The following is a 25,122-nucleotide window of genomic DNA, read 5'->3' as shown; positions in this document are numbered from 1 at the left end:
AGAACATGTTAGCAACAGTTTGAGGGTTCCATGTTCTGAAGAAGAACAGGTAAGCAACAGTTTTAAGGTTCCATGTTCTTCTGAAGAACAGGTAAGCAACAGTTTGAGGGTTCCATGTTCTCCTGAAGAACAGGTAAGCAACAATTTTAAGGTTCCATGTTCTTCTGAAGGACAAGTAAGCAACAGTTTTAAGATTCCAAGTTCTTCTGAAGAACAGGTAAGCAACGGTGTATAGTGGATCTGTTGTTAACAGGGATCGAACATGATAAGAGCATGAGTGGAATGATGCAACACCCGTTTTTAGAAGAAAAAAAACATGGATGTTGGCCAGGAAGTTTGGCTTTTTTTTTTTTCTTTTTTTTCGAGGTGGCCTTAATTCTTTCCTTCCTTCGAGATTTTATCTTAAAAAAAAAAAGTTTTTATTTCCTCAAGGACAAAAACCTCTCGTCTGTAACACAGCAGGTATTGTGTGTGTGTGTCGAGAGAGAGAGAGAGAGAGAGAGAGAGAGAGAGAGAGAGAGAGAGAGAGAGAGAGAGAGAGAGAGAGACTCCATTAGCATTTCAGGTCATCTAGCTTACGAAAGCGGGAGGGGAGAGAGGGGTAGGTGACGCCAGGTTGGGGAGGAAGCTGAGGTGACCGACAGGGGGAGTAGGGAGTGAGGGAGGTGGTGGCGGCGGGAGAGAGAGAGAGTTGGATAGGGAGGAGCCGTGACCATATCAGGGTCGCTTGTCGCGGCGTTCCCCAGGGGGAGTTTTGACGGGCGTCTGTCATATCCTCCCCAAACTCCCTCCCACACAAACACCCGCTTCCATCACGACGACGCGGTGATACCCGGGGTGGGGTGCTGAGCCTGGGGAGGAGCTAGGGTTGGGGAGGAGGGGAGCGGTGATGATGACAGACCCGCGTGTGGCGGTGGATTTGTCAGGATTAATGTGGTGGATTTGTTAGGATTAATGTGGTGGATTTGTTAGGATTAATGTAATCTTTATTCGCCTGCACACGCGGGGGGTAACCAGTCGGCCTGTATGATATCCTCTGTCTCTCTGTTCACAGTCTTAATCTCCGGGTGAAAATCCTGATCTATTTAATTCCTTTATCTCTCAAAACACACACACACACACACACACACACACACACACACACACACACACACACACACACACCTGCAAAAGGGCAGTGGACACGTGTTATAAGCTAAGCAATGGGAAAGTAAATAAAAGTACTTATGAGAAAGTCAAAAAAGACGTTTATGATGGAAATGCCTGGGCCAGAGGTGGGGACCAACACGTACGTGTTAATCTCTCTCTCTCTCTCTCTCTCTCTCTCTCTCTCTCTCTCTCTCTCTCTCTCTCTCTCTCTCTCTCTCTCCTCCACACGTGATGTACGAAAGGGAAATAACAAACGTTTTACGAAATATTTTGATTATCAGTAATCTAATTTGTTATTCGTCTCTATTTCCGCATTGTTATTCAAAGGCAAACCTCACAGATACCCTCATTTGATATGCATAGAGGCCAAACCTCACAGATACCCTCATGTGATATGCACAAAGGCCAAACCTCACAAATACCCTCATGTGATACGCACAGAGGCCGAACCTCACATATACCCTCAGATGATACGCAAAGAGACCGAAGCTCACACATCCCCTCATACGCACAGAGATACTCCTACTGCAGGTAGATGCAGTGGAGCCAAAGTTGCCACTATGAAAATCTAGCGTTTCGCCAACTGTCACCAGTGGTTTCTCGGTGGACGAAAGCGCCGAACATACAAACAGGATATTCTGGCGCGGTGTAGCGCGAAGTGAAATCATGGAATTACGATACCAGGTTAAGTGATGATCTTTGAGGTGTGTGTGTGCGCTTAAGGGAGGGTCAAGTAGAGGCTGAAGATTCGATTTGAGGAGTGGGGGAGGTGGGAGTTGCTCCCGGTGACGAAGGTACTGATAAAAAAAACAATCATAAAGTAGGTATCTTATAAGTGTATAAGTGTGAAGTAACACAGACTTGGGCTGCTGGAGCCTCTCTCTGTGTGTGTGTGTGTGTGTGTGTGTGTGTGTGTGTGTGTGTGATAATAATCTAGAAATATCATCACTATTATTCCATCATCATTAAAAATCACTTACATATTTCAAACCCGTGCATGCTCAAAGAGAATGGATAAGAAGGACGTGTCAGGAGAACAGGGCACTGTAACATTGTTGTAACATTCTAAAGTACTGAGAGAGGAGACCCAGTCTGGGAAGAGCTGGTGGCGGATGTCAACAAGCCATCTCGACCTAGACCTCCACCAGTTCCTGGAATCGGATGGTGTTCGTAGCTCCTGTCTTGTCCACCGCTGGAGTAGGTCTGGCACCAGACATCCCTTAAGCGGTGGCGCTAGTTGGTCTCAAGTCCAGGTCTGCTGGCACCAACACCCCAGGGTACGACAGTTGGTCAAGTCCAAAGCTGGTACCAGACTTTAGGGCAAAAACAGCTCGTCAAGTCCAGGTCTGGCACCAATGACCCCAGGGCGCACCAACTGGTCCTTTAAGGTCTGGCTCGACGCCTCGGGCATATACACCAGCAGCAGACTGGTTACCCAGGCAACAAGGAGGAGGAGTAAAATGTGCATTCCAAAGAGAGAGCGAGAAAGAGAGGAGGAGGAGGAGTGGTGCAATATAGTGTTGCTGTCGTGAGTGTGGTATACGAGGGTGGCTCTTCACTGTACCTTGGCCTGCTGAGGAATCACGGGCGGGGGCTGAAACAGAAGATGGTCGCATTCATGATGGAAGCCAACGGGAGATTAAGGAGTGGTTGATGGAGGGAAGGAGGGCTAGGGCTGGATTGACTAGGGGGCGTCATCATAACATGTTCTTAGTCTACAGAAAATGGGAATTGGTTGCCGCCCTACCCCCCAGGGTGAAGGATGGATGGGGGGAGGGTGGGTGTTTGGTGTGGTTGTTGTTTTAGGTCAACCCATTGTTTGTTAAACACACATTTGACACAGATGGGAGGAAGGTTGAGGGACACACATGGCCATAGGTAAGTGGAGGAGCGGGTGACGGTGGAATATGGTCCCGTCTCCCAAGTAAGCATTAAAGGTTCCTCCAAAAGCACGTCCTTAACTTACAAGCATATGATCAGTAATCACATTAATCCATATAATCATGATTATCACATTAAAAAAAAAAGAAGGATAATAATGAGGGAGGGATCGTTCTGTCCTATTGGGTCTTAAGTGCCTAGATGGGCGTGGGGGAGGGCGTGGGCGCACGCCAGCGTGGTATATGTTATAAATCCAGTTATTGCCTACAAGGTTATCTCTACGGTCTAGTGTCCAGCGCCCGTGGGTTCTTGCCACTGTGTCCCGACCACCAACCTCTCCGTCGGTAAGGTAGGTAGCGCCATGCCACCACTTCCTCCTTACCTCGGTCGGTAAGATAGGTAGCGCCATGCCACCACTTCCTCCTTACCTCGGTCGGTAAGGTAGGTAGCGCCACGACAGACGAAGCACTCACTCCCGCCACCTATCTATCGGTTACGTAACCAAGACCACTTGTTAGCCGAACCCGTCCGTCCGTCCTCTCTCGCGCGCGCACTGCCTTGCGTCACCGACGTAGCGGGATTTTCATCCGGTTGTCATCCGGTCAAGAACGGAACACCTGCAACAGACGTCACTCCTGCAGCGCCTCCGTCGTCGTCTGTCTGTCTGCGGAGGCGGTACTAGTGACAAACGGCGAGAGAGAGAGAGAGAGAGAGAGAGAGAGAGAGAGAGAGAGAGAGAGAGAGAGAGAGAGAGAGAGAGAGATAATAGCGTTGACAGTTTAGTCACCTCGCCGGAGGAGGAGGCTGGGGGAGGGAAATGGGTGGATGATGAGTGGGGGTCACTTGAGAGGTCATTCTAAGGTCAAAATAGATTAAATAGGCTTCCAGCTCCCTCCCTCTGTCCCCAGCCGTCCACCTCCGCCACTCCCTCTCTCCACCCGTTCCTTCCCAACTCGCCAGAGGAGACGACTGAAGGTTGTTGGAGGTGGCTTATGTGTGTGTGTGTGTGTGTGTGTGTGTGTGTGTGTGTGTGTGTGTGTGTGTGTTGTGTGTGTGTGTTTGTCATTACCTGTTTATGATTGCCCGTTGAATACTCTGTACTCTCGTACAGCCTCTTAAATTTAACGTATGCTGTCTGTATTAACCATGTCCCCAATCACCCTGTTCCCTTCATCAACCACCCTTACACTATACAAGTATTTCTGTACGTGTGTGTGTGTGTGTGTGTGTGTGTGTGTGTGTGTGTGTGTGTGTGTGTGTGTGTGTGTGTGTGTGTGTGGAGTAAGAACGGCCTCTCCCTAGGATAACGTGGGAGGAGCAGTAGCAGCCGTGCGCGTAGCAGCAGCACTTGGTCACTATTGCGCACACATTTACTCCTCTGGGAGTCTCCTCGACGCCCACAGCCCAAGTCTCCTGCGCTAGGGCGAGTCTTCAGAAGCGCTGACCTCAAGACGGTAGGCGAGCGACTGAGAACAGGCAATGCCAGTTGCCTTCCCCCAAGTCAAAGTAATATCCTCAATGATTACTCAATCACACACACACACACACACACACACACACACACACACACACACACACACACACAGCTTTTGCGACTTCGAAGAACAACAACTCAATAAATAATTAAGGTCCACCAAGTTTACTGTGGCATAATTGCGAAAAATGATACGATTTTAAGTATACCGTCCCACTTTTACTGACCCCTCTCCCACAATCTCCCATCCCACCCGCCACTCCTATGTAGGACTGGAATAAGAGAGAAACACTAACAAGCAACATCCAGCAACACTAGAGCCAACAAGACAATCAATACACGGCAACCACAACACATGACTGGGCAAAACGCTCGAGATGATTTACGGAATTTATTGTCACGAATCTTGCCCAAAACGGACGCCTTCCTACTACCTCGAGGAGCCGGGGAGGAGGAGGGAGAGGGAGGTGAGGCAGGTAGGCGGGCGCTTGTGGTGGTGGGGGGGGGGGGGGGGAGGCTTGGGGGGGTGGGGAAGGTTGAGGGAAAGGAGGAGGAGGAGAAGGAGGAGAAATTTTGCGCCGGGGGTTGTGGTGAAGGCTGTGGGAGGAGGTGTAGCGAGGGAGAGCAGTGCTGGAGGTAATGCTTGGAGGGTGAGTGGAGGGAGACTAGAATGAAATATATACGAAGGAGATTAGAATTAAGGGAGGTAATGGAAGGCTGGGATTATACAGACATGTAGAAGGATGGGAAAGTGTGAAGGGAGGAGAGGAAGGCTAACTGAAGAAGAGTATAATGGGAGTCAGACAACAGGGGAAGGGAGGAAAGAGAATCGGGGAGGTGACATGGGAGAGAAGAGACAGAGGGATGACAGGGAGAGAGGAGAGAGACAGGGAGGTGATAGTGAAGGCAGAGTCAGGAAGCGAGAAGGTGATGATGAATGAAAAGTCTGGAACATGATCATGAAGACACCGCCGGGAGAAAACGTCTCCGGAAGGTGATGATAGCGACACAGATCCTTGAAAGATGTTGACAGCCAAAGAGTTTCTGCTGCTGCTACTGCTGCTGCTGTTTCTGCTTTTTATCGCCTCTCTCTCTCTGCCCATCAGCTCGACAGCTTCACCCAAAAGACGAGGCAAAGAATGGCCCCAAATTTCAGACTGCACCACCCTATTTGGTGGCTTTAGCTGCCAGCTAAGTCTGAATTTATTGCAGGGGAAGAAGAAGAAAAAAAAAGACGACTAAATGTGAATGACTTTAGAAAGAAAATATGTCATGTGTCTCTTTCCATGAGTTTGTGTATACATATGGGAGCTCTGACAGCGTATTTTGTGCTAAAGAAGAGCTCTTGTCATATTCGTTAGATTCAACGAATTCTTATGGAGAAACGCTCGTATTTTCTGAGCTCCTCATAGACTGGAGACCATGACAATGATCGTCTGTGGGTTTAAACAAAGAAAATTTTCGAGACAAGATTAATAATAACTTTCCAGCATGTCACGCAAGCTGGGGGGGTATTCATACATCTTTTTCTCGACAGATGTGAAAAAGATCTGCAAGAGACAGAGGATGAGGAAGACAAGTGGGGAGAATGATTTTCTTTTTGAGGATGGGAGGAAGGAAGGCAAGTGGAAGTTCATGGGGAGGGAGGAGGACAAGTGGAGATTCATTTAAAGGAGGGAAGACTATCGGAAGAAAGTAAGACAAATGGAGGTTAAAAACAAGATGAAGAAGACATATGGAGACTCACGGATGGTGAGGAAGACAAGTGGAGGTTCACAGGAAGGGAGGAAGACAAGTGGAGATTCACAGGAAGGGAGGAAGACAAGTGGAGATTCACAGGAAGGGAGGAAGACAAGTGGAGATTCACAGGAAGGGAGGAAGACAAGTGGAGATTCACAGGAAACAAGTGGAGATTCACAGGAAGTGACGAAGACAAGTGGAGATTGACAGGAAGGGAGGAAGACAAGTGGAGATTGACAGGAAGGGAGGAAGACAAGTGGAGATTGACAGGAAGGGAGGAAGACAAGTGGAGATTCACAGGAAGGGAGGAAGACAATTGGAGATTCACAGGAAGGGAGGAAGACAAGTAGAAATTCACAGGAAGGGAGAAAGACAAGCAGTGATTCAAAGTGAAAAAAAAAAAAGAAATGACACTACAGATGCTCATGGCATCTGGCCTCGAATATCCACCAGAGAATTGGTGCATGACGATAAACACGCGTCTGAACACACCATACAGTGACGACACACAAACACACAACACAAGGCTGCTGCGATGCATGATGACGCATGAGGATTACACACGCGTCTCCTGATGCACCATGCACTTGGGAACCAAGAGCAAAAACAACACACCGGGTCTACAGAGAGAGACACACACAGACAGACAGGTAGGCAAGATGCGAAGTAAGAAGACAGGGTGTCCCCCTTCACGAAGCCGCCCACACTGACTCCACCACACACACACACACACACACACACACACACACACACCTTCCAAACAACCGTTCTATGCACTAAATAAGAACAAACAATAAACGTCGAGCTTAATAACCGGCCTCAGACGACTGTGAATGGATCTCGTCCCTTGAATTAAAAGTTAGATACAATAATTAAGGATAATGACCATCAACCATGACAAGCCATCTCACAAGCCTTGTCTCAGGCACTTAAGGTATAAATAGATGTCAACAAACACTCAAATGCCACAGCTAACAGGATAACAAGCCTAACAGGCTAACGAGCCTAACAAGCATATAATGATATTTATAGCTGGAAGGAAGTGGCTTTTTCTGCTTCTCTCTCTCTCTCTCTCTCTCTCTCTCTCTCTCTCTCTCTCTCTCTCTCTCTCTCTCTCTCTCTCTCACATAGGTGGTACTCGTAGGTACGTTTCCCCCCCCCCCCTCTCTCTCTCTCTCTCTTTTGTAGGTATGGGCAAATAGGTACCTTTTCTCTCTTTCTCTCTCTTTTTTGCAGATATTCGCACGTGTGTACATTCTCTCTCTCTCTCTCTCTCTCTCTCTCTCTCTCTCTCTCTCTCTCTCTCTCTCTCTCATTCCCCCGCTCCCTCTCACTCCTGGCTATTAATGGGGCTCTGACCCGCCCACCAAAGGGGGACAAAGACCTATTACCATCGGCTCCCAGGGTAATCTATCCTTGTGGGCGGGAGGGAAACCTCTCTCTCTAACCCCGTGTCCCATGGCTGACCGGACAGACCTCCCCATGTGTCCAATGTCTGCTGTGTTGATCATCACCCTCGGGTGTATGGTGTGGTCTTGTTCACCGTCACGTACGCTCTTTCTGCTCTCTCTCTCTCTCTCTCTCTCTCTCTCTCTCTCTCTCTCTCTCTCTCTCTCTCTCTCTCTCACACACACTCCTTTTTCATCCTAACTACCTATCCGCACCGTAGAAACACACGTGTGTATGTGTGCACATGTTTACGCAGAGAGAGAGAGAGAGAGAGAGAGAGAGAGAGAGAGAGAGAGAGAGAGAGAGAGAGAGAGAGAGGATTTGACATTCAGACGTAAAAAACAGACACACTCATGCAATACTTCACAGGGAAAGGAAGGAAAGAAAAAAAATCCATATGCTATTACCATTTATGACAAAACCTACCAAATGAAAAAAATGGGCCAATTAAGAAATGGACACAAGCGATGAAAAAAATATGGGCCAAATAAGAAATGGACACAAGCTATGAAAAAAAATGGGGCCAAATAAGAAATGGACACAAACGACGAAAAAAATGGGCCAAATAAGAAATGGACACAAACGACGAAAAAAATGGGCCAAATAAGAAATGGACACAAAAGATGAAAAAAATGGGCCAATTAAGAAATGGACACAAGTGATGAAAAAAAAAATGGGCAATATAAGAAATGGACACAAGCGGTGAAAAAAAAATGGGCCAAATAAGAAATGGACACAAGCTTTGAAAAAAAAATGGGCCAAATAAGAAATGGACACAAGCGATCGTATTCTTTCAGTGGTGGTGGGGGACGCCACAGCCCTGTAGACCTCCTGGTATAAAAATCTTTGCTTGTCGGAAGAGACGAAGCAAAGGATGCATTTGCATGCAAGTCAAGCAAGGACAACGCCAGTAATGGAAGCTTTCTCAATCTGGTAAACTGAATTATCAGTTATTTCACTAATTCCCTCAGGAGCGACTAGGCGACCATGTTATGACTACGAATATGGAGTTGATTATTAAGGGAATTATATCAGCAGTTGTGGCCAGGCGTGTGATGGAAAATGACTCGGGTCTCGTAGAAGGAATAATGGTACTCCTTCAACTTGACTGAGAAAGAAAGATAGAAGGAAAGAAATATATATCTTATAATGGTACTCCTTCAACTTGACTGAGAAAGAAAGATAGAAGGAGAGAGATATATATCCTATGATGGTACTCCTTCAACATGACTGAGAAAGAAAGATAGAAGGAAAGACATATATATCCTATCACTTATTTCGATAATTGGTAGACCTCACGCAACAATAACCTTCATGTTTGAACAACCCGATCATAACGTATGATTCCTTTGAGTTGGGGGAAGGAGGGAGGAGGTGGCTTCTCCCTGGGCATCTGTGAGTTCTGCTTGGCTGGCTGGCTGGCTTGGCCGCAACCTTGCAGACCCTGAGAGAGAGAGAGAGAGAGAGAGAGAGAGAGAGAGAGAGAGAGAGAGAGAGAGAGAGAGAGAGAGAGAGAGCTCTAGATGCTGAGATCTGCACGATGATACGGCAAAGTCGCCACAATATCCGATTTTATAACAGCATAATCAGCTGAGGATTTACCAATTCTCTCGTATCCTTCCTCTCTCCTCCCTCCTACCCGCCTCTCCTTTGAAGGAATCCTGAGAGCTCGTGATAAACTCAAACAAATTATTCGCTGGCGGGGACGAGGGCCAGAAAATCGATCGCTAACTGTGTAATCTTCCTCTCGTTATCTGCTGTAAATTTCGAGATAAAAACCATCAGTCTGAAGTAAGTCCTTGGACGGATATTTCCGGTGGCGAGATCGTGGAGGTGGAGAAGGAACAGGAGGAGGAGCTGGAGCTGGAGCTGTGGTGTTGATGGAGATGGGTGAGGGAGATGGGTGCGGTGGAGACGGATGAGAGACGCGTCAAGAACGGCTTGTAAGACGCATGGAAGAGGAGGGGTAAGGCGCTGCTGGGCGAAGACAGCGTAAGGAAGTTGAAAATACGAAAGTCCTACTTTTCTGAGCGTCGCATGTCAAGTTGACAAGAGTGAGGGATGGGTCTTGAGTGAGATGAGGCGGTGTGAGGAGGTTGAGAACAGAATTCAGAGCAGCGGTGAGGAAAGTTACACGTAAGGTTAGAATGTATATGGAAGTTGTAAGTGTGTGTGTGTGTGTGTGTGTGTGTGTGTGTGTGTGTGTGTGTGTGTGAGACAGCAGAATGGAGGTTGTACAAGAGGCATTGAGGATGTGAAGGTGTTACTAGCTTATACATGGTGGTATGGCATGAATGATGGTTGGGTTGGTTGGGGGGCAAACATGACAGCCACAGTTGAGGAATCCAGCCGAAGGAATTTTCTTTTTTTGATACCGTCAGAAGCCAGAGATAAGATGATCATTTCATCTCGATATTAAGTCTTCCAGAAGACCATTAATACCTACCCTACCCTACAGCCAACTGCAGTTCGCGACTAGCGCAGGAGGCGACATAGAACTCGCATAAACAAAGGTTATTTACTCATTTGCGACATCGGGAGACCACAATACATTACCAAAAGAACGCGCGGCGTAAGTCTTTTATAACGCCCAGGGTCTGAAGGCCTGGAGACGGCGAGGAGTGAAGACGCATATAAATGTACGAAGGAAACCGCAGACTCTGACGGTAATGTGTGACGGTAGACAGCCATTCATGTACCTGACGTCCAGAAAAGGTTTAATTAATGTCTCTTGAGGTTTTTAGAAACATCTTGGTCGAACCATTATGAATCTAGTTACGGTCTGGTGTCGTATCGTAAACAGTTGTATTAATTCGCAAAGCAGACAGACAAATCATTATACGTATATATATATATATATATATATATATATATATATATATATATATATATATATATATATATATATATATATATATATGACACGACATTATGGAAGTCTTGAGAAACACCTGCAGTATATCTTAATACAAATAAACACAGACACACACACACGCAGACGAATCCACATTGCCAGGCGAGGCTGGACTGGGTCACACCTGGATTCTTACACAGGGAGGAGTATCCTAAAGTCCAGACGGATCTACCTCCTTGCCTCGCATTCACACTGCAGGCTAGCAAGTAGCCAGGAATGTGACATTTTAGAACATGACTCCATCATGCATGATGCCTGAGCCATTTTGGCTTAAGCCCTACAGCAAATGAATGGTGCTGTTTAGTGTCAACCCATTAGCCTTTACTGCTGGTCTCCGACCGAACTAACTTGAGTTTTACGATGGCTCCGGTGTCGATGCAAGAAAGGGCTGCACAACACTGATGGTAGATGGATATGTAAATTGAAGATGTAAATTGAAAACCTGACACTCACTTTTTTACACTTTCATTTACTAAAACACGATCCAGAATCTCTCTCCCCCTTTTTTTTTTACGAAGTAATCATTTACAGAGAGAGAGAGAGAGAGAGAGAGAGAGAGAGAGAGAGAGAGAGAGAGTGTAAACCTTATTAACATTAAGGAAAAAAAAAGCGACACCGCATGATATACAAGGATGAATTTTCTCCTTTGTGAATCTTGCCCCCTGCCTTCAGAACGAGTTGCTGGGTCGACATTCTCTCTCTCTCTCTCTCTCTCTCTCTCTCTCTCTCTCTCTCTCTCTCTCTCTCTCTCTCTCTCTCTCTCTCTCTAACACTTGACCGCGCACACAGAGCTTGATGCAACTTGGGCCAGATCTGGTGACGGGGGTTCGAAACCCCCCGTGATAAATGGTGAATAAGACGATATTCCCAGGCCAGGCAGCGGGGTGTTCCTTGTGGATGAATGATGAAATGATATTCCATTACCCCCTCATCCTTTTTTTTCATCATGAGGATACGGTCAATGAGCATTGATGATGGTACGACTGCGATCAATGAGCACTGATGATGGTACGACTAAGATCAATGAGCATTGATGGTGGTACGACTAAGATCAATGAGCATTGATGATGGTACGACTGCGATCAATGAGCATTGATGATGGTACGACTAAGATCAATGAGTATTGATGATGGTACGACTAAGATCAATGAGCATTGATGGGACGACCATTGGGCACAATGGCTTGGTCTTTGACCTGTTCTTTCATTTGTCAGGTCAAAGACCAGGTCATCGTACTCAAGGGACTGTACCGTCGTGTTGAAGGATTGTACCGTCGTAATGAAGAACTGTACCGTCGTATTAGAGAATTGTACCGTTGTGTTGAAGGATTGAACTCGTGCTCAAGGATCGTACCGTCGTGCTCAAGGATCGTACCGTCGGGCTAAAGGGGTCGGTAACATTATCTACCAAACATGTTGCAACGTCCAGTTGGTCAAATCCTACGGGTCTCTCCTCCACTTCACTGTAGTACGTAATGACACACATGAACTTCCACCTTTACATCTTACACCATTTCATAATTGCAATTAATTTATAAGTGATAAACAAGAGTCCCGTGGATGACCGAGCATACACGACGTGAGGTCATCATCATCATCATCTGCTGGGGGGCCACAGTGACCTTTATCATGTCTGACCTTTTGACCTCAAAATCGATAGGCTTCTCCCTGGGGCTTACCAGGTAAGGCAACTGTCTAAGGAAGGCTGGCCCAATGTGCTGCTGCTCTTTCATTATAACTGTCAACTTACCATTCAGTCAGTCACTGCCTCCCATCCCACTACACTGATGACTCCACACACTACAATACTGCCTCCACACTCTACAATACTGCCTCTACCCTCTACAATACTGCCTCCACACACTACAATACTGCCTCCACACACTACAATACTGCCTCCACACACTACAATACTGCCTCCACACACTACAATACTGCCTCTACCCTCTACAATACTGCCTCTACCCTCTACAATACTGCCTCTACCCTCTACAACACTGCCTCCACACACTACAATACTGCCTCTACCCTCTACAATACTGCCTCCACACACTACAGTACTGCCTCCACACACTACAATACTGCCTCTACCCTCTACAATACTGTCTCCACACAGTACAATATTGCCTCCACACTCTACACTAATGCCTCCACACTACAATACTGCCTCCACACTCTACACTAATGCCTCCACACTACAATACTGCCTCCACACTCTACACTAATGCCTCCACACTACAATACTGCCTCCACACGCTACAATACTGCCTCCTCACGCTACACTAATGCCTCCGCATGCTACACTAATGCCTCCACACTACAATACTGCCTCTACTCTGCAACCCTGCCTCCACACTCTACACTTAGTACTACCTTCCACGAGACTGTATTGCCTCCACTCTACCACACTGATGCCGCCACACTAACTGTGCTGCCTCCACAGTACCATATTACCGTCTCCACCCTTCTACAATACTGCCCACCCACACTACAATACTGCCTGCACACTACAGTACTGCCTCCACACAACTGTATTACTCCCCCCCGTACTACTACATTTCCGCCTCCACACACTGCTATATTACCGCCTAGACACCACACTATTCCCTCCACAATACAACTCTGCCGCCAGAACTACTATATTACTACCTCCACACCACTACAGTATTACCTCCACACGGCAGAACTACCTCCACACCACCACAGTCATACCTCCACACCACGCAACAACCTCCACACAATCTGCCACACTCACTCGAATTTATCGACGCGTCTTTCCCTCCGACAGAATTACAAATACCAAACAGGAATTCATTTCAAAGTCCTCTCTCCCTAAATGACCGTTTTGGGGAAGTGTCAAGGCGGCTTATATTTCCCCCCGAAACACGACGGACGCAACAAAAGCGTGAGAAACCAATTCATTTAAGCAGCAATGACCAATACACATCCACCAATACACAACATCCACCACCACCGCGACGACTTCTTCTTCTATGGTTTAAACGTGCTATTGTCTTCGGTGAGGGCTGGGACTGAAGGCAACATCTGCAAAGGGGAGGAGCAATTCACACTCGACTTTTGTCGAAGACGCGCCAACTCTCTAGAACAGGAAAGCCCTTTTTAACTAGCACGGAATGGAACAATTAGTTTAACCATGGTTCAGACAGTTATGGGAGGTGGTACTAGTTGAACTAGCGAAGAAAACCTGAAGTTTTAAAGTCTCTCAAAGCTAGCCATGTGGTTTAGAATGTCTACCAGTTCTACAGATCTATTTTTTGTGAGTAGATATCTTTGCTGAATCATTGAGCAAATGATGAAAATCACGACAGAACCTGGGGCTCAGTCTCGCAGACCTAAGGACGAAGAGGGAGGACTGACTGGGGCAGAGGCGGGGGTGGGGTAAGAACTATTTTCGGTGAATTGTAACAAGGGAAAAAGAGCCCGTGCCCTCCGGGCAGCGGCGGCTCTCTCGCGAGAGGCGTCGACAAACCCAACATGTCAACAGTTCGGTGCGTTTGAAGGAGTGTCGGCTTTGTGAGTGGACAATGGAGTTGTCTTTGGCTCGTGAATGGTCGGACCTCTGGTGGTGGTGGGTAGGGGATTATGCTTCCCGTTTTCTTTTGTCGTGCCGCTGCATCTGGCAGCGTTACACAAGTTGTTACGTTTCTTTGTCGCGTTCACTGAGTGTGCGATACGAGGGATAAGCTGCTTCACGTGAAACTGCCAGTGTAGAAAGTAGAGATAGTAATCACAATGGAAAAACATCATTGTATTTAAAAAGAAAAAAAAAAGAAAAAAAGGAAAAGTCAAACGCGTGTTTCCAATCTATGGTGGAAATCAATTGGAGGAACAAATCACCAATCACCAGCATTAAGAATAAATCACAAGAGGAGCGACTGGAGGCCCCCACATCAATCACGGGGGATTAGCCAAATCGTCGACGGCTTACCTCACCTACGCCCAGTGAGGACGACAAATTTCTGTATCGCTGGCTACACCCTAATAGATATCTGCATCTCTCGTCCGAGACCCCTGAGTGCATACAGGTAATTTAGAAGAGTCAGTGTACAGAAAAACAAAACTGTATCCTATAATTCACCTGTGTCATATATATATATATATATATATATATATATATATATATATATATATATATTATATATATATATATATATATATATAAATGTGTATTCCTGCGAGTCCACGGGGAAATGAAACACGATAAGTTTCCAAGTGCACTTTCGTGTAATAATCACATCATTGGGGGAGATACAAGAAATATGTGTTTATATATATATATATATATATATATATATATATATATATATATATATATATATATACTGAGCACCTGAGCTATGTATGCTTGTTGATTCAGAGTACACGCATGTGGGGGCTTCGAACCGAGAACCACTATGTGGTTTGCCTCAGCGGCGAGTTCGTGATATAAAACGACGCCTCCTACCATCAACGGCAGCCCCATCAATGGACGTGGAGTCATCAACGATCGTAAAGCATCAACCACCCGTCCTGCGGCTACACTCGGGAGATCCGCCGATAAATGAATCGCTCAATGGAAGAAGAAGAAGCATCCCAAATCCATCTCCTCGGTTGCTGCCCCAGCCTCTCCAACCAGTCTCGTAACCCCCTGATATATATCCCTGTTTATCCTGGACGGGACACGGGTTCCTCTCTCTCTCTCTCCTCCCCTTGCATGGCTGGCCTTATTGGCATTATCCCTATTATTCCGCTTTATTCCCTTATTTCACACCGCAGGCAACACAATGGGCAGCTGGGTCGGCCAGGAGGAGAGAGAGAGAGAGAGAGAGGAGAGTGGGGTAGGGGGGAATAAGAGAGGGACATGCGAAGGGAGGCGGAAAGGGAGAGGGAGGAGGAGAGGGGGGGGTCACGGTTCTGGGGGGCAATGGGACAGAGGGTTAGGATGGGATAAAAGGCATGTATGTATGAGGGGAAGATGTGTGAGGTAGGGAACTGTGAACGGCAGGCAGGAAGTAGCTGGGGAGGGAGGACACAGAGGAGGGAAAGAGGTGCAGAACACTGTACACACATGAGGTCCTGATGGACCACAGTACGCGAGGAGGTGGTCACAGCACAGTGGGGGCAGATGGCGTCGTGGATAGATGGACGAGGTCGGTACAAAGGGAGGAGTGGTAGAGTGGATAGAGCGGGAGGGATAGGGGAGGAATATGGCCAGAATAGTAGAGAAAAAGAGGGTAGCTTGCACGTCGCTAAGATTTATGGAACATCGAGGTCAATAAAATTTCATGGCGTTACGGACAGAGATAGATTAGTGGAGCAGGGAGAGGAGAAGGAGGAGGAGGAGGAGGAGGCGTTGAGGGTTTGAGGACTGAGCAGATATCCTCCGTTGGTAGCTGGTAGCTAGGTACAGCATGTGGCTCCATCTGGTTCGTTACTCAAAATGAGGTAAACCATTCAGCTCGGGATTTTTAAGGGAATGGTTCCACCCTGGCTTTGGCTAGTCAAGCAACGACGTGCAGTTGTTCCTGTTTGTGCTGAGTCGTCATGTTCTACCGCTGGGAAGTCTTTTGGTTCTCTCTCTGATGGTGAATTACTTCAACATACTGTTTTCATCCTCTCGCAAACAAAAAAATTGTGGAAGTGGTAAACCTAATCTTGATAAAGACGTCGAATTAGGTAAACCCATCAATATTATGTGAAACTGCCTCAATCCTGTACTGTTATTCTAGAGTTCTGACAGCAAATTAGAAATGAATATTTTAGTGACGTTACTTCTAACGTTAGTTCTACCATAAATACAGACTGTCCTTCAGCATCTCCTTAGCGCTATGAAAAGTTTACAAGTCTTACAAGTCTTCCTTTCTGGAAAATCTGTTCCCTCTTCACTCCTACCCCAACTAATCCATGAGTTCCTTTTCTCTTTCGCTACCACAAACAACCTCGTTAAGACCCAGTAGCCTGTTGCTGTTTTGAATTCATTCGCATTTGTATTCCTTTGTATTCAACGGTCGGCAATATGCCAATGGCACGGTATAGAGAAAGAGAAAAAAGGGGTAATATCAACGTCACTTCCAATCCATTTTCAGTACGAGGAGCTCACAGCTGCACCCACTGTCTCATGTCTAAAGATAGCAAACGCCCAGATACCACAACAGTCAAGCAGCTCACCCTTTCGAGGTCGCCAGCTGGTGGGCCAACGCGAGGTAACAAGGCGGAAAATTTTATCGGTATCCGGGGTTGTTGTGGTGATGCGTGACGCGATCGACCGCCACCCGGCAGCATCAAGGAGTGTCGGTGGCGGCGGAGGACGAGGAGCAGCAGGAGGAGGAAGGAGGAAGAAGAGGAGGAGAAGAAGGAGGAGGGCTGTAGCAGTAGCGGCGCCGCCGTCGGCTCGTGAAGGACCCCGAAAGACACTAGAGAAGGAGGCTGAAGCAGTGAGAGAGAGAGAGAGAGAGAGAGAGAGAGAGAGAGAGAGAGAGAGAGAGAGAGAGAGAGAGAGAGAGAGAGAGAGAGAGAGAAATCACACGGTCCAAACACCACGCAGATCCCATACCCCAAACGAAGGGGATCTGGACCTAAACAGCATCGAAGACGATGCTGTAATAGAAAAAAGGATATAACAAAGCACAAGGAATTTCTATGAAACGGAAAGACATAACGTAGGATTACAGAGCAAGACGGAGATAGACAATGAGCGTCACCACAGCTGCCAATCGTCAAAATGACACTTGATGTAAGAGTGTGAATGGTGTAGGCGATGACATTCGTCGCAATTTGTCAAGAATTATCTTCCTGTACCATTGAAAAACCCGACAACAATACAACACACACACACACACACACACACACACACACACACAAGCGACTGCAAAGGCCACGAAACTCCAGGAGTGATGTGAGCGAGCCATAAGCTGACAATCCCCAGTTTCATGAGAATAAACCCCAGCTAATTTCACCACCTGGACCACTGGCTTACGAGTGGCTTTTGTTGTCTCATCCGCCAATCTAAAATGTTTTCCAACTTTCATTCATGTATATATATATATATATATATATATATATATATATATATATATATATATATATCACGCGCAGTGTTAAAAGCAACAGAAGCAGATACAAAAGGGCTCTGTTACCAGTGTTAACAACGGCAGAAAGGAAAATGACGGATATAACAGCTTGTATCTCGAGCGTTATCGGAAGCAAGCGTGAGAGGAAGCGTAAATAACCTGGGGAGAACTCTATCATCACCGCTAACGACAGCAGAAGCAGAAATAATGGAGGTAATGGCCATATCTTTCAGTGTTATCAGCAGAAGCGGCGGCGGCAGCGGCAGGAGGTCAGGGTACGGGAGAACAAGGCTCCCCATCGGTGTTTAACAGGCCTCCTGCTGGTACCGTTTACCCTCGACCCACTCCCAGTTATTGGAGGAGGGAGGCCAGAGGCGCGCGGCGCTCCGTTCTTGCCTGCCGCCACTCACTCCCTCCTGAACTCTTCGGGCCGGCGCTTTCTCAGAGAGCTCTCGCTGTCTCCAGATTTCGGTATAATCATCGTCTCAGCCAACGACGTACGAGTTTGTTTTTTGGTTTTTTTTTTCGCATCACTTTAGCGGTAGCAGCGGTTTTTGGTATGTGATTACAGAGCTTAGTTGAGAAATGGCTCTCGGAGACCTTAGGCCAGATCTCTCCTTCTGGCTCTCGTGTGAGAGAGCTTAAGTGTAAGTCAAATCTCTTCTTGCTCTCGTGTGAGCGAGTTAGAGAAAGAGAGAGAGATGGGGAGGGAGGGAGTAAGAGAGCGATGACCATCCCTTAAATGATACCCCGCCGAAGAGGATGGGATGAGAGCTCATATCCTCAAGTGCCCTTGCATGTCGTTCCGCTACTCTATTGTTGAATCGTCCTGAGTTGGGCTGAGCCACAGGGGGTGGTGAACCACACTGCGCTGAGCTACACTAGGCACTGGTCCACACTGTGTTTGACTACACCCAGGCACTGATCCACCCTCTGTTAAGCCTACAACAGGCACTAAACCACACGGTGTTGTTGGCTACAACAGGTACTGATCCCACACTGGCTACAACAAGAGTTGTGCCCACGCCAGGAGGGTTGGGCCAACACTGTGCCGAGCGGCAACGAAGGGATGAACCACAGAGGCGGTGAATCCAGGTGATTCATCTCGGCGGAAGTGGTAACAGCACCCTCCATTCTCCCCGGGACGCAGACCTCCTGCTGGTGTAACCCAGCAGGAGCCAGTGAGCGGCAGCCAAGAACGTCACAAAAGACAACCCCTTCAGCGAGTGGGTAACCGAGGTTCTGGGGGAACCCCTGGGACGCGGCGCTACAAAGCTAACAAGGCGCCCCCCTGTGGCCGCTAACAGACCTCGACAATACCCGGCCCGTGCCCACAATGCCCTCGCATGAATATTCTGACGGGGTATTTGGGAGGGAAATTCGAAGGCATTGAGCCTCGAGAGCTTTTCAAAACACCTCACGAGTGCGGAATGTTGTCTCCTCGTCCAGACGTGAAAGCAGAGCACACACACACACACACACACACACACACACACACACACACACACACACAGTGCCCTTTGGAGACGCCCCTCGACAAAGCCACATCCCTGACTATTATGAAACACTTCTTAACCAAAGAACGCGAGGAGTGTGAAGCTGCCTAATGTGATCTAAATTAGCTGGAGAACGTAGACAAAAAAGGGGAGAATGAGAAGAAAAAAAAAAAAAAAGCTTCGGCTCGTTTTCTTCTGGGATACCGGGTGTTGTTAATAAGTCTCACACGGTCCTCATCTTCCAACACACACGTGTTCCTACCCCAGACGGAACTTACCGGCAACACTGCAAACTCAGCCAATCGCAACACACGTTAACTTCTCACCCCCTCCAATTAGCGTGCATAATCAGCTTCTCGGGAAGCAAGAATCGTGTTCGCAGCAGCCCAACCCCCCCTTTAACTACGGATCTCACGTACGTAGGAGAAATGATGTTTCTGCCACATCATGAACACTCGCACGAGAGGCGTGGCCTGCTTCCTCCGCTCTTGGTTGCCGAGTGAGTCCCAAAAAAAGAAGAGTGAGACTACTGCTTCGAAACCCCACAATGAGGAGCAGCCATGATGCCGCTCAGCTTCTCCTAGACATGAAACACTCTCCTCCACCCTTCTGACCTGCACCGCCCATCCTCGCATTTATCCTGTCTACTTACATCCCACCTTTGCCTGCGTCGACCCACCCCGACCCGTTTCCACAGTGGCATCCAATATGGCCTTTACCCACAGTGGCTAAAAGCACCAGGCGGGGCTTGTACCCACATCAACCCACCCTCTACCATAGCCTGTACCCACCTCAACCCACCCTGTACCCTGGCCTGTGTACCCCACTCTATCCTACACCCACTCTAGCTTACTTTACATGAGTCTGTACTCACGCTGGGCTACACCCACTCGAACTATATTTCTGCTTATCTAGCTCGCGAAGACAGTGCTCGGCGCCCACGTTTCGCTCGTCTGATCCTGCGTCTCCTGGCCCCCTCCACTCCTGCGGACGTGAGTCCTGTGGTAGCTCATGCTGTGTGACTTAAGTCAGGGGGTGGAGGGATGTGTGTGGTGCAGGTGTGGCGTGACGCACCAGTTAGGAAGGGTGGCAGGAGCGGTGGTGGCGGCGCTGGGGACCAGGAGGAGCTTGGGGGAGAGGAGGAGGAGGAGAAGGGTGGTGGTAGGGCGTCGGCCGACACACACACACACACACACACACAAGCGGGGCTCCTGTACTGGTCCACCGCCCGACCCACCTCCTGCTCTGCCTCCTTATAAGAGACCCGTCGGGTGTGGTTTAATTAGTGTTTACTTTACCGCAGCTGAGGGTACGATGGTACATGTAATTTTCCCGTAACTACGGGTGGGGAACTGTTTGTAGTTGGCGATTGATTTCTGTGCAAAGCTGTCACTGCTGAAGAATTGAGGTGTAATGGCGTCTCGTGCAATATTCATGTGGTGGAGCGGACGAGGGTATGGCGGTGTTACAACGTCGATTATTAATAGTCCCTTACAGCACGACAATCCCTCAAAGCTCACAGTGGTTAAAAGGTAAAGACTGTTGTGAATATGAGACTCAGGTAGTGAGGGCTTCCTCTCCCTCTCTCAAACTTCCATACCTGACTAATAACTTTCGCCCCCGAAACTTTCGACACAGTGAGACAAAACCACCTCCCTCTCCTATACACCACTATTTCCCCTCCTCCCTCACCCTTCTTCTACCGCCCCCTCATCAAACGTGGTGTTGGTTCTCTCCCCCAACACCCTACCCTGGGTTCCTCCTCCTCCTCCTCCTCCCTCCTCACTACCCCCGGCCATCCATCTACTCATCTACGAGGGCCCTTAAGTGTTTACTCAACACGACCCGTTAGTTTCCGCATGACGGCTTCGGCAAACCTTTCCAAAAAGGGAGTCGAGTGATGAAGGCTTATGTGGAGTGCACGGCGAAAAGACTAGCTACCCTGACCTGCCAGGACCCCCTCCAGCTTCTGACGACCCCAAACACAACACCAGGGGGAGAATGATCCCTCGGAGAGAGAGAGAGAGAGAGAGAGAGAGAGAGAGAGAGAGAGAGAGAGAGAGAGAGAGAGAGAGAGAGAGAGAGAGAGAGAGAGAAGGATCGTGCAACACTTAACCAGGGTGTACAATATATTTATATGTAGTCTGGGTGTATGATATAATACTGAGTGTATGATGTTGTACGACACCCAGCCAGTGTTAAAGTGTCTCCAGAACGTGTGTTTATCAGATTCCAAGATGCACAGCACTCGAGCAGGGTGTATGAGTATGACAATGACAGTATACCAGCATGTATGATATTGCTGTGTATACTACTCATAGCTCTATACGTTCCTTCAAGGTTTACGACAGTCTGTGTAAGGAACAGTGCCAAGGTGTATGAAGATCCTCCAAGAAATACACGAAAGTGCATATAAATCAATCTTCTTTCGCTTTATATACATGTATTTACGTCGTTAACACTAAAAGTCTGGGCAAAAGGCATATGTTCCCGACCATCCTTGGACGTGGGGAGGATTACAGTAAGGTAACTCAAGCAGGCATTGCATCACAGGAAAGGGGCGAGGATATACACAACACGATTTACCTCGGTAAGGATGACTCGTATTCGTGGTCAGCGGACCAAAAACGTCCACCTCAGCCAAATGGATTTTAAGTCAGTGACAGTCTTCAAGAGCTCGCCCGCCGCCCCCCCTCTGGCTCATGGACGGTACCGGTACCGTCCCTGCCTCTCTCCCCCTCCGCCATTCTTCTCTGGTGGCGGGATTCGTCACGCGGTCCGCCATTCTCAAAATATTGAGAATGCGCGACCGACAATAGAGGAGGAGGAGGAGGAGGAGGAGGATTGTCGACGCTTGCGTCTACAGCAGCGGTGGCGGGAGCAGTGGCTCCCAGTTTGTTTTGCGTCTTTTGATTCCTTATCCCTCCCTCCCCACACCAAGGTTTCTCCGACTGTGATCCGATGTTTCTGGCTGTATGATAAGTTTTGTTATAGGTTCTTACGTACGTTATTTCCCGTTATGTTACTGTGCTGACTTTCGTGTATGTATCCGCTTACGTCATACGAACGATCAGTACCTGGATTTATCCTACTTTATCTGGCCTAGTTGTTTGAGGTTTGAGTACGAGGCTAATATATATATATATATATATATATATATATATATATATATATATATATATATATATATATATATATATATATAACACGTTATATCATGCTTTGTCATCAATTATATTCTATTTTCACCTGCGCGTCATTCAGAAATTAGTAATCGTTGAGAACTCTCAGAAAGAGACCTAACTAACGACCTAGACTCCTGGCTCATAGAATAAAACACAGAGGAAAGTGTAGCCGGCTTTCCACTTCGGCGCCTCACCATAGCTATCCAAGGAGCGAACGCAATCTGCATCATTGGTTCATATCCTTGAAACCTATTTTGTTTGAAAGATGTCTTGAGGACCTGTTATCCTTTGTTACTTAGGTGAATAGGAAAAGGACTGAGAGAGAGAGAGAGAGAGAGAGAGAGAGAGAGAGAGAGAGAGAGAGAGAGAGAGAGAGAGAGAGAGAGAGAGAGGAAAAATATTCTAGTCATTGAAAAATAGTCATTTATGTGACTGACTCTGTTCTTTCCGGTACAGCAATGGGCTCCTGTGATGCTAACCATCTATCTGTATCTATCTCTATCTATCTGTGTCTATCTATCTATCTATCTATCTATGATTTTAAAGATTAAGAACAGTAAGATTCTCGACGTCTCTCTGCTTGTGTATTGGACTGGTGTGGAGACTTGAGTACAAGCTACTGTATGGAGATGGGTGGAGAGACGTGAGGCTAGAGATTCAGTGTGGAGGGAGACGTGTGGAGGATGAAGGTGGAGAAGGGGTTAGTGGTGAGTCGTGACTTGATTCCATCAGGCTACCACTAGAAGTCATCGAGTTGGATGGTTATATCAGTCTATCAAAGATTCATCAGCGTGTGTGTTACAGTGTATGGACTAAACGCCCCTTCTTCACTCTCTACCCCTAGTGTAGCTGGATGCCACCACTCTACCCATAGTGTATCTGGATGTCACCCCTCTACCCTTAGTGTACCTAGGTACCCCCACTCTACCCTTAGTGTAGGTAGGTGCACCTACTCTACTCCAAGAGTAGCTGGGTGCCTCCACTCTACCCTTAGTGTAGCTAGGTGCTACCACTCTACCCCTAGTGTAACTAGGTACCCCCACTCTACCCCTAGTGTAGCTGGGTGTCACCACGCTACCCCTAGTGTAGCTGGGTGCTCCCACTTTACCCCTAGTGTAGCTGGGTGTCCCCACTCTACCCCTAGTGTAGCTGCGAGTCCCCTCTTCCCCTAGTGTAGCCAGTTGTCCCCAATCACCTAATGTAACCAAGTGCCTCCTCCTGCACCCTTGGTGTAGCTGGGTGTCCTCACCTTCCCACAGTGTAGCCTAGTTCTCCTCTCCCCCAAGTGTAGTCTTGTTCCCTCTTCCTCCAGTGTAGCCGAGTTCCCTCTTCCCCCTAGTGTAGCCAAGTAAACCCCACTCCACCCTCCTTCCTTCCCCCTAGTCTAGCCTAGCCAGGTGCTCCTTCCTCCCTCTACTGTAGCCAGGCGCTCCCCCGCGCCCCCCACCTTCCCACGTGGGGGCAGCGTCATAGATCAGCATAATTACACAGTATATCATGTGATCTCAGGGGAACCATTCATCATATTCTGCTTAGAAACAACCTCAAAGAAGAATTCACATGTAACACTGCCCTACACTTTTCTCACCGTGTGTGTGTGTGTGTGTGTGTGTGTGTGTGTGTGTGTGTGTGTGTGTGTGTGTGTGTGTGTGTGTAATTACGTATTTGTGATGCACTGTTTGTACTGCACGGGGAGAGAGATTTACACTCGTGGGACCTTATCTCTTGAACATTCTCTAACATCAAACAACTTTCTAAACTTCTTTTATTGCTCTGTGTGTGCGCTGTGTGTGTGTGTGTGTGTGTGTGTGTGTGTGTGTGTGTGTGTGTGTGTGTCAGCTAATACACCGATATATTCATGAGATGGTAGTAAACAAATTTTTTTTGAGCAAATGGCCTGTTCTAGCCACATTATTTAGGAGAATTTACGTCTCACGATAATGACAAAATAATCTAGATTCGTATACCTTTGTATACGTGAGTTATGTGTGTGTGTGTTTGCGTGAGTCTGTGTGTGTGTGTGTCTGTGTGTGTGTGTGTGTGTGTCTGTGTGTGTGTGTGTGGTTAATTCTGTGTGTTTGTGTTTGCATATATATATATGTTTTTTTCCAAATGATTTTACTGGTAGGCTTTGGGTTAGCCCAATTTCTCTACCTTCTTTCTTAAAGAATAAGTATCACATTTGCTCCCCCATAACCGAACAAGTTTCTTGCTCACTCTAACCGGAAGGCTCACCTCCAAAGACAACGTATCAATGTGTCTGGAGCCTGCACGAATGTCCGGGGTCTAGCTAGGTATACAATGTCTGGCCAAGTATTTACAGCTTGACCAGGCGATCATAGTTTGAGCTAGTGTTCACCCTTGGCCGAGAGCTTAAACCTGGCCGAGTGTTTACAACCTGGTCAAGTGTTCACAGCCTGGCCAAGTGTTTACAGCCTGGCCAAGTGGTCATAGCTCAGCAATTTCTACTGGTTGAACAGGCTGGTCAAACATTCAAAGACTGGTCGAACACTCAAGCCTTGACCGAGAATTCAAAGGTTGGTCGATAATTCAAAGCTTGACCGAGCACTCAAAACTCAGCCGACTATTCAAAGCCTGGTCGATCATTCATAGCTTTGCCTAAGCATTCAAAGCCTGGTCGAACATTCATAGCTTTGCCTAAGCATTCAAAACCTGGTCGAACATTCCAAGCTTCGCCCGAGCATTCAAACCTTGGCTAAGCTTTCAGAACCGGGTCGATACTCTACATGCCAAACAAGTTTCTC

At 47.5% G+C, this 25,122-nt stretch overlaps 1 protein-coding gene across 6 annotated transcripts in view; it reads right to left on the bottom strand.

Annotated features, from left to right (window-relative positions):
• Positions 1-25,122, bottom strand: part of LOC139747638 (transcription factor Sp9-like) — a 135,797-nt gene that overhangs the window by 87,220 nt on the left and 23,455 nt on the right. For 4 of the 6 annotated variants that reach the window (XM_071660139.1, XM_071660144.1, XM_071660145.1 and 1 more), the window contains exon 2: positions 2,714-2,743. The exons of the other annotated variants lie outside the window; for them this stretch is intronic. In XM_071660139.1, the coding sequence (XP_071516240.1) occupies positions 2,714-2,743 (30 nt within the window). The remainder of the gene's footprint in view (positions 1-2,713; positions 2,744-25,122) is intronic. 6 annotated transcript variants of the gene reach the window in all.

The sequence above is a fragment of the Panulirus ornatus genome, chromosome 69, assembly GCF_036320965.1.
Source record: "Panulirus ornatus isolate Po-2019 chromosome 69, ASM3632096v1, whole genome shotgun sequence".
NCBI lineage: Eukaryota > Metazoa > Arthropoda > Malacostraca > Decapoda > Palinuridae > Panulirus > Panulirus ornatus.
Note: the sequence above shows the minus strand (reverse complement) of the source record. Positions and strands in the feature narration are given on the sequence as shown.